Source organism: Tyto alba, unplaced genomic scaffold, assembly GCF_018691265.1.
Source record: "Tyto alba isolate M040663 unplaced genomic scaffold, T.alba_DEE_v4.0 Super-Scaffold_9, whole genome shotgun sequence".
Taxonomy (NCBI): domain Eukaryota; kingdom Metazoa; phylum Chordata; class Aves; order Strigiformes; family Tytonidae; genus Tyto; species Tyto alba.
The window spans coordinates 7,932,552-7,949,049 of NW_024881330.1; the positions used below are offsets into that span (position 1 = coordinate 7,932,552).

General features: G+C 34.3%; 1 protein-coding gene across 4 annotated transcripts in view; it reads right to left on the reverse strand.

Moving 5' to 3' along the window:
* The window catches only part of KHDRBS3 (KH RNA binding domain containing, signal transduction associated 3), a 101,845-nt gene that overhangs the window by 14,072 nt on the left and 71,275 nt on the right, over window positions 1-16,498 (reverse strand). For all 4 annotated transcript variants that reach the window (XR_006164709.1, XM_042785980.1, XM_042785979.1 and 1 more), the window contains one exon: window positions 8,948-9,030. Coding sequence is in view for 3 of the 4 variants with exons in the window: in XM_042785980.1 (XP_042641914.1) it covers window positions 8,948-9,030 (83 nt within the window). In the remaining variant the exon portion in view is untranslated. The remainder of the gene's footprint in view (window positions 1-8,947; window positions 9,031-16,498) is intronic.

A 16,498-nucleotide genomic window follows, 5' to 3' on the forward strand; every position in this document is an offset into this window, starting at 1 on the left:
CAGCAGAAAACAATGAAGATCTGACAGGTATCAGTGAAAACCTTTAGACTATCCATTGCAATATTGGAAGGAGCTATGGGTATTATTCATCTATTTCTTTGTTATCCCTCTTGAGCCAGGCCTAAGATGTTGTTAGGGTTCTAAGATATTACTCGCCACAGACTACAAGACACTTCCTCTAATACGTCATCATCCACAAACTGCAGACTGTATGTCAACATTCTGTCATTAGAATTACTACTCAGTAAGATACACAGACTTTGTCTGATTTACCGAAGTAATGGTACAACTTCCATCAGCTTCCTAGAAATTTGATATCCTTACTCAGTCGACATTGAAGAGCATTTGAGAAAAAACATATCATTCCATCCCAGTTTTATATGTTTATAATTCAAAAAGAGTGCCATCAATGAACGTATTTGGTTAAAGACATTATGTAACTGTTTCCAGGGCTGCACAATCACAAGCAACTGACAGATCTTAAAAGCAGTGTATTACCATGTTTGAGATCTTTCCAGGGCTTCTCTAATTCCCCTTATACAAGCATGGTTTAAGCCTTGCCTCTCCAAGTACACTAAGGCAGATCTCTTCCTACTGTGTTAAAAAATTCAATCTACTTCACTGCTAAGACTTGTTTGTTGAACTTATGTGGGCTCCACTACTTAACATGCATGTTCCAAGCACATTGCACCTGACAATTACACCACACTAAACCTCAAATTCTGATGGTTACTAAACTATTTTTCATCATCTGTCAAATGAATGATGCCAAAATTGTGCTTCAAAGTGCAATTTACAGCACCCCGCATTTTTTCAAAAATGAAATACAAGCAAGAGAAACAAGACAGACCAATTTGAAGTTTTCCTGAAACCATCACCGTTTTCTAAAGTTGCCCAATTAAATAGATATTTCCTCACCAACAGAAAGAGGCGAGATATTTCTTCCCTTGAAAGCAAACCAAATACTACTGGATAGTCTAAGAGAAAAACTGCAATTTTCAATTACTGCTAGTAAGCAGAAATAGTATGTTGACTGTTAACCAGCAAAATAGTGTCAAATCTTCATCTACAAAAAGGTGATCTGTGATAAAAGTATGTTCTGAACTGATTAAGCCTGATTTCTCATACCCCTCTCATCCAATTAACACACATCGGCTTCCAAGTGTAAGTTTCCAGTGAAGCTCCTTCTCCACCCCACCCAGGGGAAAATAAAACTACCTTATATATATTCTTAACTACCTACTGCAGGTGTGAATTTATGATGCTGTCTTTTCTCTAGTCATAGAGAGACTATGTAGTTTCTCTTCCTTATCTTTGTATCTCTTAATGAAACCGGCAGAAAGTTTATTATGTAAGACACTTGAAAAGTTATGTCTAAATGAATAACAACTTTAATTCGTAAGATCTAGAAGTCTCATTATCTAAGTTCTGTCTCCAAAGACTATTTATCTAGTGGCAATGATGCAGCATCCTGCTGAGACCTAGCAACTGGATACTCTCCTCCTCTGTTACCTTCATCATCCAAGCTTAAAGTATCTTTTTTAAAAAAAATATAATTAAATTGAAGCACTCGTACAATTAAGGTATTTTTAACTATGACTAATTCCACAAGCTACCATTAATAGTAATATAGCATGTAATACTTTTAAAATATTCAATTTTAATGAGTTTTTCTTCCTATTAAGGACTTCTTAAAAGATCCTATTTGACCTATACTTTTGTCATGTTTTCACCTGTGTAATCACTCGAGGAAAAAAATCCTAAATACTGGCAAATACTAAACCTCTTTAATTCAACCACCCAGTTTAAGATGCATTAAAATCACCTAAGTAAAATTAAACCAATCATGCAAAATGACTAATCTAATTTTATGAAGCAACTCCTTTCTTGGATTCCTCAAATATTTAAAATTTCATGTTACTACTTTTTGTACCACTATAACACCTCTATGTAAGTTTTCTCCAACAGGTCTCTAAATTTATGTTTAAACGCAATTTTACTTGTTTTCCAAACATTGAGGCATATTCATAGTTAAGTTTAATAGCAAAGCCATGAAACAAAACAAAATTATTTTTTTGTAACTAAAAAGCGTTTTACCAACTATAATTAGTACAAATTAAAAGTAATCCCAATATTCCTCAAATAGTGAAGGAATCTAATGTCAACATGATAAGGATTCTAAAATCCTTTTCCAATTTTAGGAGTGTAGCATACAATATACTTATGTTAAGATTAATTTTTCTTTTAAAGGTTTTTTCAATCATTACACTTGAATTACCTTCGTCTTATTCATGTTTACTGAGGTTTCAGAACGGATTTCTGTAAACCAATTTTAAAAAATTCAAGCATGTATGCTATACAGATTCCAACTAAAGTTATCTGTGCTACTGAGGTATTTCTTGTCACATTTTAACAGGTAACAAAAAAAGGAAAACATCTATCTAAATCTGAAGAACTAGATCTGAAAAACTGCAGAAAATAATCTCTTCCAATAATATGAGTGTAAAAATTGAGAGAAAACCGCATGGCAGGGATTTTCTGTTAAAAGATACATTAGCTTGTTTATGTTAATGCTTTTTGAGGCTTTATTTGTGCAAAGTTATAACTTCCAATAAGCCTGTACATACCAGGTGTTGATAAGCAAAAATTGCAAAATACTAGCCATTTGCACTATCCCCAGAAATCAAACTGCCATAGATTGATTTGATTTGTAAGTCAGAGCATAAAATACAAACAGCTACTAGCACTAAAATCCAAAGAATTACATATTGAGAAGCTACAGTAAAAGACACTATTTTGCATATAATGCATATTTATACACCCCAGAAATCCATGATTGCTGACAAACTTAACAATGTAAATTTAAAACATGGAGCATCACAAAAAATGTTAGCAATTAACTTTCAAATACCAATAGCAACACCTCCATAAGCTAATTTCAAATACAAACACTCAGCTCTAAGAAAATCCTCCTCTTATAAACAGCTGTGTCATCATCTTTTGTATGACTACTACACACAATTTCAGAATACACCTGAAAATTTGAGTTCCTAATGGAGAATGGGAAAGATCGCGTCTCTGAGTCTTGGCAATAACTATACTGTATGAAACAGCTTCTCTCAAAATTAAGGTACCTCTGGAGTGACACAAAATTGGAGATTTAGAAACCTGAAGGATTAAAAATCTCTAAATTTAGTTGTATTATCTGGGCATCAGTTGAACAATGACCTTTGCCTGATTTCAAGGTAGGTCTTTTTTTTTTTTTTAGTCCTCTTTTAGACCTGACACCCAGGTACTTTTTCTCAAGTAACTACCACAAGCAACAAAACAAACTTCCTCAAACCATTCAAACTACAGGGTCATTGTGCCATTTACCCTACTTTAGAGAAATTTTTTCTCTTGAAACATTCACTGTTGAAATGAAGGGTAAAGAATAAGGCCTCACCACATGGCATTCATAACACTGGGCTTTTAACATACTTAAGAATTATTACACGGGCATTTATCTTTTTACACTTTTAGTTAAATAATTTAAAATAAAGTTGCAGCATGTACTTCTCACTTCCCAACACATTAACCAATAAACACAGAGTGAACTAGAGGCACTGAAGAGACACATAGGTATACTAAAGAGAATTTGCCAGTTCCCTCAATTCAGATTTGCTTGACCGGACGACTCTAAGGTTTACAGGCAACTTTCGGGTAATTGAATGTATCACCTTTTGGTGTAATTTGAAATGGTAGCAATTATTGTTAGATATGCAAGAAGAGCAACTGAGAAACACTCTGTTAAGCCGATGGTACAGTGGCTGTTGCCAAGAGAAATCTGTGGCATTAACGGGCAAATAGGAAACCAGAAAACATTACAGAAGAATGTAGACAAAACCAGCAATTACCCTACATCCCAATCTTACCCCTTTCATATCAGTATTTAGATTAAATTCTGCAATGGAGTGAAGGTGAGATCACCCTAGCTAAAGACCTAAAACAGTATCAAATTTATAAGCTATAATTAAACACAAAATGACATTTGTACATGAATGATTTATTCTTGCCCCTGAATGGGCACAGGCCTAAAGACATACAAACTGTTCCTTTTATAGTTGAGTCCACTTATCTCTGTTGAAAGAAAAACCAATGTAGGTAGACAAAGGAAAGGCATTTTTTTTTCTAGGAAAATAAATATCCCGTTTAAATGCTAGCAGACAAGCCTAAAGAAGTTATTTGAAACTTCTGAGTGCCATGAAGCAGACAGATGGGGTTCTCCACATTTTTTTTTTTTTTGGTACTACAGTAACTGTGTTAGCCATTCTCTCTTGATACTAAACTTAAAAGCACACAGTAAACCTTTAATGCTGTTGGAGAGGTAACAAACCCAGCCCCCTTTCTCAGCAACCTTGTCACATAATCTGAATTTTAGTAACAAACCTCATTCTCTGGGATGTTAACTCTCTGCAGCATCTGTCACGGCTATGAATGGTTGATCATAAGTACCTCTGTAGTCATCTCAATGCTATTAAGCAGATGGCAGCGCTAAATCCGAATGATGTAGTACATCTCCCTGGTGGACTTTGTTTCCATATACTACCATTATTCTACAATTCCTCAGTGATAAATCTTATGTATTCTAGAGAACATTAAACAGTGAACTGACAGCAACAATTGATTTATTAGCATCCATTTCCCTTTGCCCTATTGTCTTCACAAACACTTGTGCAGATCATGTATGAAGCCACTAAGGGACAAAAGCACTTTTGCTCAATTTGAAACATATTTCAGAGATTTAGAGTAAATAATACTTTTCTTCATGCTAAAAATGTTTAAACTGATCTACTTATTTAAATGAAGACCCAACTAAATGCTCCTGCTTCCTCCATAGTATTCTTCTCTGAATTTTCATAATAAAATTGGTCTAGGATTAACATCAGGCCATTAAAAGTCCCATTACTTTCTTCAATAAATCCAAATACAGAATTAGAGTTCTAGACAGATTTGGGGAACTCCTTTAAGAGTTGACTAGGTTGTGTAAGGATTTATACATGCTGGTGAGGGAAGCTGACAAGTCTACAGTTACCTAACACAGTCAAATACCAGCACCAGGAGCCGTGAGTATGGTTTTTCACATTTGCAATTCACATTCTAGCATAAGACTCCAAAAAGCTCTTTGGCATACAACTGCACATGTTTAATTACTACATATGTATATAGAAGAAATTTCATGAAGAGATAACTAACTCTATAATGTGAAATCTGCCCTGCATGACAGAGTAACATTCAGCCTAGTCCTGCTGTTCTCCTTAGCTAGGCACTGAGTATCAATCATAAATGACCATAGATTTTGACAGCATTCATTATACTTTATTAAGATAAAACTGTCTTGGCTACTTTAAATGTTTGCTAGTGTTCGATTTTTAGAAGTTGAGAAATATTTTGTTAAATTAATTTTAGATTGCTTTCATTTTTTATAACAATACTGAACAGCCAGTTGATTGACCATCCCAGTTTATACTGGTAAAAATATCATCTAATAATCCTCTGAAAAAAATACACCTATAGTCCCATCTCTTCTAAAAATCAGTTAAGATAACTAGTAGAGCTCAATACAGCTCCAAGGTTTTTTGTCTTTTTTTTTTTTTTATGTCTTTTTGACCATAAAAAATAATTCTGTTAAAAGACGCCCTGAAGCACTATTTGTGGCTTTGTTGCACAAACAACTGTGGATAAGAAAATATTTTAAAGGAAAACAATTTTTTTATAGGATTACAGGGCATTAAGATAGATGAGAACTTGGAGAAAACTGATATTTCTTTCTCTATTAGTGCTGTGACAGGTTTTAACTAAAGCTTCAGATTTCCAAGCACAGCAAGGATAGAGTCTCACACAATGTCAAATAAAATGCCATTAAACTTTTAAACACACATGATTTAGTAGCAGCAAGCAGTTCAATTATAGAAAGATAGAATTGTTTGCAGAGGCATGCAAAGTCTCAACTACCTTAATGCACACAGAAATATATAGTATGCTATTTTTCATATCTGACCATATCCCTCATCCCAGTCCATCTTATATTTGTCCATTTCTGGGTAATACACTAGAAACATCAAAATGAAAAACAATAAAGGAGAGTCATGCTGTGTTGTACTGAATGGTCAAATTTGGAGAATTTACTCCTGTGCACAGATATCAAAGATGTGCTGTTATGCAACATCTTACACATCTACACCATTTCTAGAGATATTTCCAATTCTATTGCAAGTTTCCATCTAACAGAGAAATCACTAAAATAAACAAAAATTTTAAAGCAAAAATGATTATTTCAACTGTCTACACCATATCACAGAGTGTACACTTGCGAACATTAACTAAGTTTGATGACATTCAGGAAGAGGGTTCATATACTGAAAAACTACTGCAAATAATTTAGTGAGCAAACCCATCTCTTCAGTTAACTAATTGTTTCTCAAATTTCCTCTTTAACACTCAGTATCATTAATATCACAATCTTCTAGAGAAATTAATATCAAAAGACACATTAGAAATACTATCACTTTAAAGTTACTACTTCCAATTTACAACAGGAAAGAGAAGAAGTTATTTACAAATACTAATCACTAAATGATGCACTTTAAACATGTCAATGTCCTCTACATGCAACAGTATTTTCTTTCCATGCTTTATGAGGGCAAAATATCAAGAATGATAAGGCTGAACTATGAAAACAATACACTTTTGCTAATTTCCGTCGTAATAAGCGCATTGGAATGCACCTTAATATGATAAGTATCTCTTAGTGGTTACAAAATGACATTTTAAAGTATGGGCTACTATTTGATATTCAGATTAAAGATAGGAATGCTGTTCTAGGTAGCTCAGATGGCTGTTTATGGTTATTACTTTTTGCCTGCCAATACAATCCTAAAAAACTTTTTGCCAAGCCAGAAAATATGCCAGAAAATGAGTGTCAATATCCTGTGAGAACTGAACATGTGAATCATTTCTTGTTTTCATGTACCATGCAGCACTTAAAATTAGGGGGAAAAAAATGAACTAATCATTCAGAAGATAATGAATACAACAAAAATCTGACAGCATATGTATTGTGAAACTACATGTAAAATACAAAGTAGAGCAATCATTTTATGAACTATCTCCTTCCGGACAGCTAAGCATGTGTACATATTATATCTAAAAATATTATACATATTCTTATGTATTACTCTTTTACAAGCATAATTTCTTGGGAGATTTGCTTCTTACTAATTTTAGTTCAAAGGAAAAAAACCTTAGTGAAAACCTTCTTAACATGGAAAAAAAGTATCAAATCCAAGTAATGTTTAGTTTTGGCTCAGGCAAATGACTTTGTAATGAAGTCCAAATGTTTGTGTGCAGTAAACCCATTTACCAACACTAGAAGCAGTAAAACAGAACAGAATTACCAACATAAAAGTTGAGAACTATTTTGGTAATTTTCTTTTTGGGAAAAAATCCATTACCAGCAGCTGCTCTCGTAAGTGTAACATTCTACAGAGCCTCATATTCTGGAGGTCCTACACTGCTAGTTTCTTATATTTTTTAAATCAATTTTCAGTGGCTTAATGTAGGAGCCAAGTGTAAGAAACAAAGGCATATTCATTCTGTTAGTTCTCAACAGTAATGACACTTGAACTTTCCATTAAGTTTTTTCGAATTGAGTAAGTTGAGGCACAAAGGAAAGCATTTGTTTATACAACAAAATTTAAGTTGGGTGTGTCAACACTACAGCAAAGCAGATGTCAGGTGCAAACAGCTTTGTTCTCAACTTGCTGTGAACAGTTCTGTACTATTTCAGATAAGGCTACATTGTAAAAAAGTCTTAAATACTTAGCAGAAGGTAAAACAGCCTAAGCCATATTTACCAACATCACAATATCCACTATTTCCTTCCTACTGTCATCTTCTTCCCAGTGGGCAAAGTTTGAAGCTCTTATCACCCCCAAATAACCAAAGCAGTAATGCAGTACTACAGCATTTTATCTTTTCTCAACATTGCTTCAACCATTTGAAGTTTATTGCCATAAAACTCTCAAGAAATTCTCAGTGACATTACAAAATCTACTGCTGATCAAACTATGAATGCTTGGTGTAAGAGAAAAAGAGTGAGAATAAATTGCAACACAGTGAAAGGTGTACTGAAGTTCCCTTTCTAGGCATGTACATTAGAAGTACTTAAGAGTGGGGACAATCAGCCAAGCTGCTAAATAACATGTCATGTGATATTTGCCATTAAATTCAAGCTACCACCTAATACACATAGTTTGCACTTCATAAAATTTTCCCCATCATTGGGACACATTAGTATTCCTCGTAATTCATGGCATTTCCAAATAGTGACTCCTTTGAAGAAAGCAAAACTTTAACAAAATACATCTGAAGTGCTTAAAAATCCTGCTGAGAATAAAATGGGGGAAGGAACACAAATGGCAAGAGATTCAAATTTGTTAAAGACAATTCCACAAAGGAGTAAAAAAAGCTAAAGGGTGTACTTTTTTACACCAAATAAAGGTAAAACACTGGAATATAACCACGTTTAAGTACTAATAAAATGCAAACAGCTCTGTTTCAAATGATTTAATATCCTTTATAAAGTTATTTTTACTCTTTTCTCCTCCCTGCCATGCCTCTCCCAAAATGATTCTGAATTAAGTTTTCCTGAACTTTTGAAAACTTTTATTTATGATTTAACATCACTAAAACTTTGTTTCTAATCCCATTTTTGTTTTCTTTCAACCACTCAGTAACTTGACTTATACTTCTGTGATACCAGAGACAAGTAACACTGGGGGTTATTTCTAATAAGCCTCTTAACATTTTTGCTGTTTAAGATGAAATTGAAAAAAATCTTTAAATAAAACAAACTTTGCAACTGTAGATTATTTCAAATGTAGTTACAGCAGATTTGGAAACTTACCTTTGTGCTTGAGTGCTATAGCTGTTATCATAGGAATCATAACTTTGTTCATCATAAGCAGTTCCATAACCATCGTCATACTCCTGAAATGATATAAAAAGTGGGTAATATTAACCATAAGCACACTCCAGAAACAAAGTAGGAAGCTAGTTCTACGTATGAAAAACAATACTCTCCTGAAATGCATATATGACATACGTACACCATGAAATGCCAAAATCTTAATGATATTGGTAGTGACTACTTCAATTTAGAAGGCTACATACATCTGAGACTCTAATTACTTTAGGGATATTTTGAACTATTGGCAGTGTGCTTTGAAAAGTTTTTTTTAGTTAACACTGGCTTGTGCAGAGACAGTACAAATGCTTCATGTCTCCATGTAATTGAATTTGAGATAAGTGAGCTACTGATCTTCAAGAAAGCTCTAGGAAGCATCTCAGGAATCAAAACATTTGAATAAATGTGGAACTGACTTAGGTAGCTGACTTATTTCTGGGAAAGAAGTTAAATATCCTACACAGACTATGGATGGGAAAAAAATTCCCTAGAGGAGACTAGTAAGAATGATGGATTTACTACTTTGAATGCCCTCTATATACTCTTCAACTTGTGTGAATTTAGGATCCATTAAGACATTAAAAGTAAGTATTTCTTACTCCTTCCACATTATCCACACTATTTAAGTATACACTGCAGTAACATTCCTCCCAAAGCAGCACTGGATTTGAATACCAAGTTGAACAAAGCACTAACTCCAGCTACAATGTATACAGAAGTTTAAGATAAAAATCAAGTGATAATGATGTTTCTCCAGAGAAGGATGAACTACAGAAATCAAAAGAACTGTTGCCAATTTATTATTTCATCCAATAATAAACCTAAGCTAAACACATGAAAAGTAGAAACAGCACTTCCTTTGTATTGATCCCTAGGAAATATCAATATCCAAATCCTACCTAAATATGCCAAAGAGCTCAATGGATATTTAGGGGTAACTTGACCAATTTTGCCAGATGAGAATGACCTAATAAAATACTCTGAAGATAGAGGGACACAGAGATATTAAAATCTGGCATCATCTTATATGTGGTGTTTTCTGAGTAATTGCATATCAAACCCTGGCAATGTAAGGATAATACCTGATGAAAGAACAAACTTCTTCCTGGGAAAAGGAAACTTTTAAGAATCTTTCAGCAATGACAGAAAACAAAACCTACTACCAGATTCAATTAGGTAGGGATGACAAATAATAGATTGTCCAACTCCAGTAGAAAACATCTCCAATGATTGGAATCTGACAGCTTGCTACACATTGTAAGGAAAGCTTTCTATATCAGAAGTCAATAACATCCTTAAAATAACTGATATGAAACTGAATTTGCTAAGAGTCTTTAGCATTTTTTCTGGTCATTTGAAATTGCTTGTATGGAAAACCAGGCAATCTGCCCATCAATACTGCTTTACCACTGCCAGAACAGTGAACATTAGTAGAAGGGTGTCTATGAATATTTGCCAGCACAAATGAGTGACAGCCTATTCATAGGTCTGAAAGAAGATACGAGGATTCTTTCAATTGTCTGTTGAAGAGATCCATGGATAAGGAGTCTCACTTGAAAACTAAATGCATTGTTTTCTCTTTCAGTAATTCACTGTCCTGAAACTAAAAATTAAAATAGGGTCTTAGCATTTTCTTTTCCCATCTGATACAGATACGGATTTTTAGTGATAAGCCACCTACTAAACCCACAAAACCACTGCCTCCTGGCAGTTAGTATGAACAAGCACTTTATTACTTACTGATGCAATACACAGACATCTGTTAACAATACAGACATTGATCAACAGCAGAAGCTGTCTGAGCCAACTTAATTGCTCTGTTCAAGAGTATTTACATGACATTCGGTCTCCTCTTCTAGAATCTCCCAGCTGTGAACTAGCCATCCCTAAGAGGGACTCACAAACTTCAACCCAGCAGTGACACCAAATGAAAGCAGAGGACTGAAATTAACATTTTAACACGTTAAGAAAGCTTTGCCACTAAGGAATCATGGACAACCTCTTAAGAAATCAGTCCTATTCTTCAGATTTATGTTAACTATTTTACTAAAGAACTGATCATGGAAGAAAAGGGGAAAACAGACTGCTCTGAAGTTATGGTGTATCTGTGACTTCCTGAAGACAAAGGAACAAAGTAAATTTGAAATAGGAAGACCCTTAACAAGATGTCCAGCAGAACAGAAAGAAAATTTTGGGGATGTCCATGCTCTATCAGATTTAAGTGTTCCTACTATTAGCAGTTATCTTCCAGAGAAATTTTGCTCAGAACTCATTACAGTTCACCATTTTGTGTGCTGTTGAATGGCCTACTGCAGAAATTAAGCCCCGCATTATTATATTGTTGAAGGTGGCTCTTGTAAACTTTGAATGAAAAGGTATCTGGTTTGTAGTTTATATGTGGAACTCCTGTCACTTAGCATTAAAAAGATCAACCTGTGCTGTTGCAATTACTATAATCTGCTTAAATAAATCAATTTTTCATCTTTATTGATGTATTTACATTTATAAAGCCAAAAATTTACATTCAAACCAAGTCTAACTTCACATGCAACATGCTGCAAAGACAGAGTAAGTTTAAAGAGCGGCTCTCAATGGCTCATTCTGTTAAGAGAGAAGAGATTCAAATTCCAAAACATTTGTTTACTGTGCACTATTTCTCTGAAGTAGCAATTAGACCGGGGCAGCTGAAGTATGTTTCAGAGCTTTCCTGAATTAGGTCTCACAGTATTTTCTCTTAGTCATACAGCATTTGAAAACCTCTTTCAGGAGGTTACAAATAAGGTTGGCCAAGGCAGAATGTTTAACGTTTATAGACTAAATCCACACTACTTGAGTATTTTCTTTCTGAAATACAGACCTCTTGTGGCTTCAACAAATGTTTTCTTTATTTAGTATCTAGGTGAAATATCCTTGGCCATCTGGCATGCTTCAGTACTATAAAATATCACACTAAATGAAATAAAATTGATAGCTATTTTCACACATATATAATGAAAATGGACAGGACAAAACAGAAATTAAATATGCACAGACATCCTGTACTATATCACATCAGAATCGCTGACAAGCACTGCTGTACAGATTTCTTTCTGTATAATCCAGGAAGAATTACAGCTTTGTAAGAATATTTTAATTGCATTTTTCCTGCTGATTTTTCGGCATGGTTCAGGTATTTATGACAGCATTCTTTTTGTATTTAAAGCCATTATTCTTCATGTGGATGGCAGCATTTGCATTCCTACTACCTACCAAATGCAATAAAATGGACTTCCCTCTCAACTCTAATTCTGTAAGTCTATAAATAGCTCTTCCTAAAGATATCCTGTAATCAAGAAGAGTTTACTGGTGAATCTGTATTCCCTCTCCCACTCAAAACAAAAAAATCCAAACAATATCATATTTTCATCCCATGAGTGAGATCATTTTGTTTCTGTTACTCATTACTGTACTTTTCAGGATAACCTAGAAAACTAACTCTCATCAGATTTAGTCTGATCAAAAGACAAGTGTGCTATAGAGTTTGTGTGTACAATAAAATGTAGAAAATAGTACTGAAAATTCTAAAGTCCTCCTAAAGTACAGGTATTTTCCATACAACATTTGAAATATCAACCAGGAATGTATCAAGAGTGATTGTTCTGACTCCTGTTAGTTTCAGTCTTAAGAATCTTTCCCCAAAGTAATAGAACAGCTAGACAGATCTTCTGAAAAGAACATGAAATCATTCTGTAAAATCTCAAACCTTGTTAATAACTTCTTTATTAAGCCAGCTTGTAAGCTAGAATCACATTACATTTCCTCTTAAAGAGGTGTTCTGCCTGTTGTCTCAGTGATAGTGCAGTGATATAAATCCAAAGAGCAGCACTGGTAACAGTAATGGTTCACTGTGAAGTGCAGGAATTTTTCATGAACACAACCAAAGGCAATGTGTAAAAATGCACCCTTCAAACACATTAAATGGTAAGTTACTATCACAGGTCAGAAGATAGAAGCAATGAAAGCAATCTTTGCCAAAACCTCTTCACTACTCATAACATTATGAATCATGCTACCCCTTGTTCATCATTGTTTCTTTCTTATAATTAAGTACTCTAAATATACCCCTGTTCATGGGGAATAGGAAACGGTGTCTTTAACTTATAACCTGCTGGCAGTGACAATGACAGACTGGTGTTTGGGTCCTCTTTAGGGGAAATTAACATTTCAAAGAGAACAAAACAGAGTAATGGAAGACAAAACAGGGTAAAAAGATCATTTTAACAAGAAGGCCATTTGCAGCACTGGAAAAAAATCATCAAATAAATCAATTTTTCATGTCTCCCCACCTAAGGAAATCCATCCAAGGGGGAAAAAATGAGGCTGTTATCACTACAACTAAAAGTTTGTTGCTTTTTTTTCTCATCATTCTCAGAAATATTAATTTCAGTATTAACTTACAACAGTACTTTATCACATAATATTGGAGTAATGTCTTCCTTAGATAAAAACTATCATTAAAAAAATTGTTTGCAGAGATTAACTTGAAGGAGAAATAACATGAGGCAACTTCAGTGCAGTGCAATGAAGAATTTTTTTTAGCAAGTTAGAATTGTAAAACGAAGGAACAGTCATTTTGTTATGTGGAAATAACATCTCCCCGTCATTTAATCAACAGGGAATATGGGGCAATCAAAACAAATATGGGTAGCTACTACCATCCAAAGTCTGAGTGATAACATTAGGGACATTAGCAGCAAACATGCACAGACTGTAAGCTCCTATTTTGTAGATTTTCATCTGTTTTCAGCTAGAAGCAGCCTAGTGCATATTCAACCAGAACAAATAAGATATTCCTGGAATGAAAGATGTACTAGTGGATTGTCTTTCACACACCTCAAAAAAAATAAGAGTTGCTAATGAATATAGGCAATACCATTTAACCCAAGTCACTATGAGGCCAAACCAATTCTGTCTTGCTATACACAACAGCAGAGAGCAGTGTCAGAATCAGGAGGACGACCCATACTCATTCAATAACACCAAGTCAGAAAATGGTCAATTTAGATGAGCAGCTTAAACTAAAATATTTTGAAAATAAAGTGTATGCATATTATAGGTGAACTTTCAACTTCAAGATAGTCAGGTGGAAAAGCTTTTCAGCCCCTCCTCCAAAACATTCCACTGTTTCTATAGCCAAAGTTGCCCGAGTTCCTGAGAAAATTAAAAGATTTTCTATTCTCTCTCCACCTCATCTTGAAAACCCCAGAGAAGGTAGATGTAAAAGATCCAAAAAGTAAAACAACTGAGGGACTTAAATTTAAAACTTTTTCATTTATTTCTTCTTGCTTGTCCTATTTAGCATGAAAGAATATTGTAATTGCAAAAAAAAAAAGCCAAGAAATAATGGTTTGATGTTATGAACTTGCTTTCCAAAAGTCTTATCTGAATTTACTCCAAGAACAGTATTAGCACTTCTTAGTGCCATAATTTAGTAAATACATTGCTTTAAAAAAAGGCCTAATACTGAAATGGAAACTGCGACATTATCCACAGAGGGCAAAAGACACAGAATGGACAAAAGGTCATTTCTCTAGTTCTTAGAGAATGAAGCTATCTCAAGCCCTTTTTCAGGAACCTAAACAAAAAGCTTCACACTCAAAACTACTAAGCAAATAAAAACATTTGAAATTAATGTTGCATGTTATTAGGAAACTATCAATATTTGGAAGACCAAGGTAAATTAAAACATAGTGTGACTCTTGAAAAGTGACATTAAAATTATACTCTAACTCTATTCAAGGAGAACTTAAGTTCTTCTCAAAGTGATGTAATCTGGAGTAGCCCTTACTTTGCCAAATATTTTGCCACCTCAACTCCAAGAAGCATTCCTTTGTAAATAAGAAGATTTTTTTTTAATATGGTATACAAAGTTTTTGCTTTTTCCTACAGATCTGTCCTTCTTCAACCATGAACAGCAAGTGAGGAAATGAATTTTAATGAGAAAAATGTCAACTTTAAAAACAGTTCACCATGCGAAATCAGCACTGTATTAATAGCTCCAAGTAATTGCTTCCATATTAATCCTAATTTTCAGTTTTTCAAACTCTAAACTGAGTATGATCTCAATGGGGAGACAGGGAATTCAAGATCAACGCTGGAGATCAAAACAGACAATTTTCATTGGCTTTCTAGTGAGGCTATAGGCTATTCAGCTGAAAGGGCTCTCACCTGTAAATATAAGACTTTGCGTTCCTTATTTTCACTAATGGATACATACATGCATATTTTATAATAATCACTCAATCATGAAATTGATTTTGCTCTTAGCTATCCACCCAAATGTTATTTGTGAACAAACTTCCCTTAAGTCTCCCCACATATTTGTAAGAATTTCTTGAAAACCAAGAGGACAGAAACCACTGCTCCTGACACTGCATGCTAGGACAGCCACCATCCTGGCGGTCAGGACACCACCTCCAGAAAGAACCAAAGGAATAGGAATACCTGAAACAGGAATTTGAACAAAGGGCCTTCCACTACTGGAGAAATATCGAGCTTTCTATTATGAAGACAGACATACAGCACCACATCATCCACTCAAACTTTGGGTGAGATCTTGTTAGAGAGCAGGTTATGTTAATGTCTTTTATGTCTTCCCCATTTCTCATGGGAATCAGTATAAGCACAGTCTCATACTATCGTAACACCTACTATATCTGCATACCTTACAGTATACAAAGTGTAAGTATAGTCTCATAATACAGACTTAGTATGAGAACTACAAGCTTAAATCTGAATTAAGTAAGAAGTACTGCTTTGTCCATCAGTCAAAGGAATGTATTTCTGGAAATACCTAGCAATGTATGCTTCAAGAACTATAAAGCCTAAAAATTCAGCAGTCTCTAAGGTTTAGGATCTTCCAGAATCAAGCAATAACTAAACATAGATTTTAAAGAGTAGATTTTTAAAGTTTGTTATCAGTATCTTTTTTGCATCCAAGTGTTCTGTACATTCTTCTAAGTAGCCTGTATATGTATCCTTAAATTAAAAAAAATCTTGGCATGTAATTGGAAGTAGTTCATAATGTTTTTTTTTTTTCCAGATTACAATTATCTTAACATTAGAAAGGCTCCCTAGGTCTCTTACTTGTAGACATTCAATCTTAATTCATTTTCTTATTACACAAAGCAATCTCATTGAAGCATTCTAATTGAAGCATTCTAATTGAAGCAGTAACTGCTAGGAATTACACACATGGTCACTGCATTAGAAAAATCTGATGCTGAGGTAACCCCTGTCTGAACACAAGAAAACATCAATAAAATTGCCAGAGAACTAAAGCTCTGCCACAACTTTCCCACACGTGCACTAGGGAGCAACATGTAGGTGTGACTGATTTCCAAAGTAGTGTTGGACAAAGTCTTGGTCTTAACTTGTTAGACTGACAAGTTTTACTTTTCAGTGCAGACATTCCACTCTGCTACAGCAATAGGTTTTAAATCTATGTTTAAA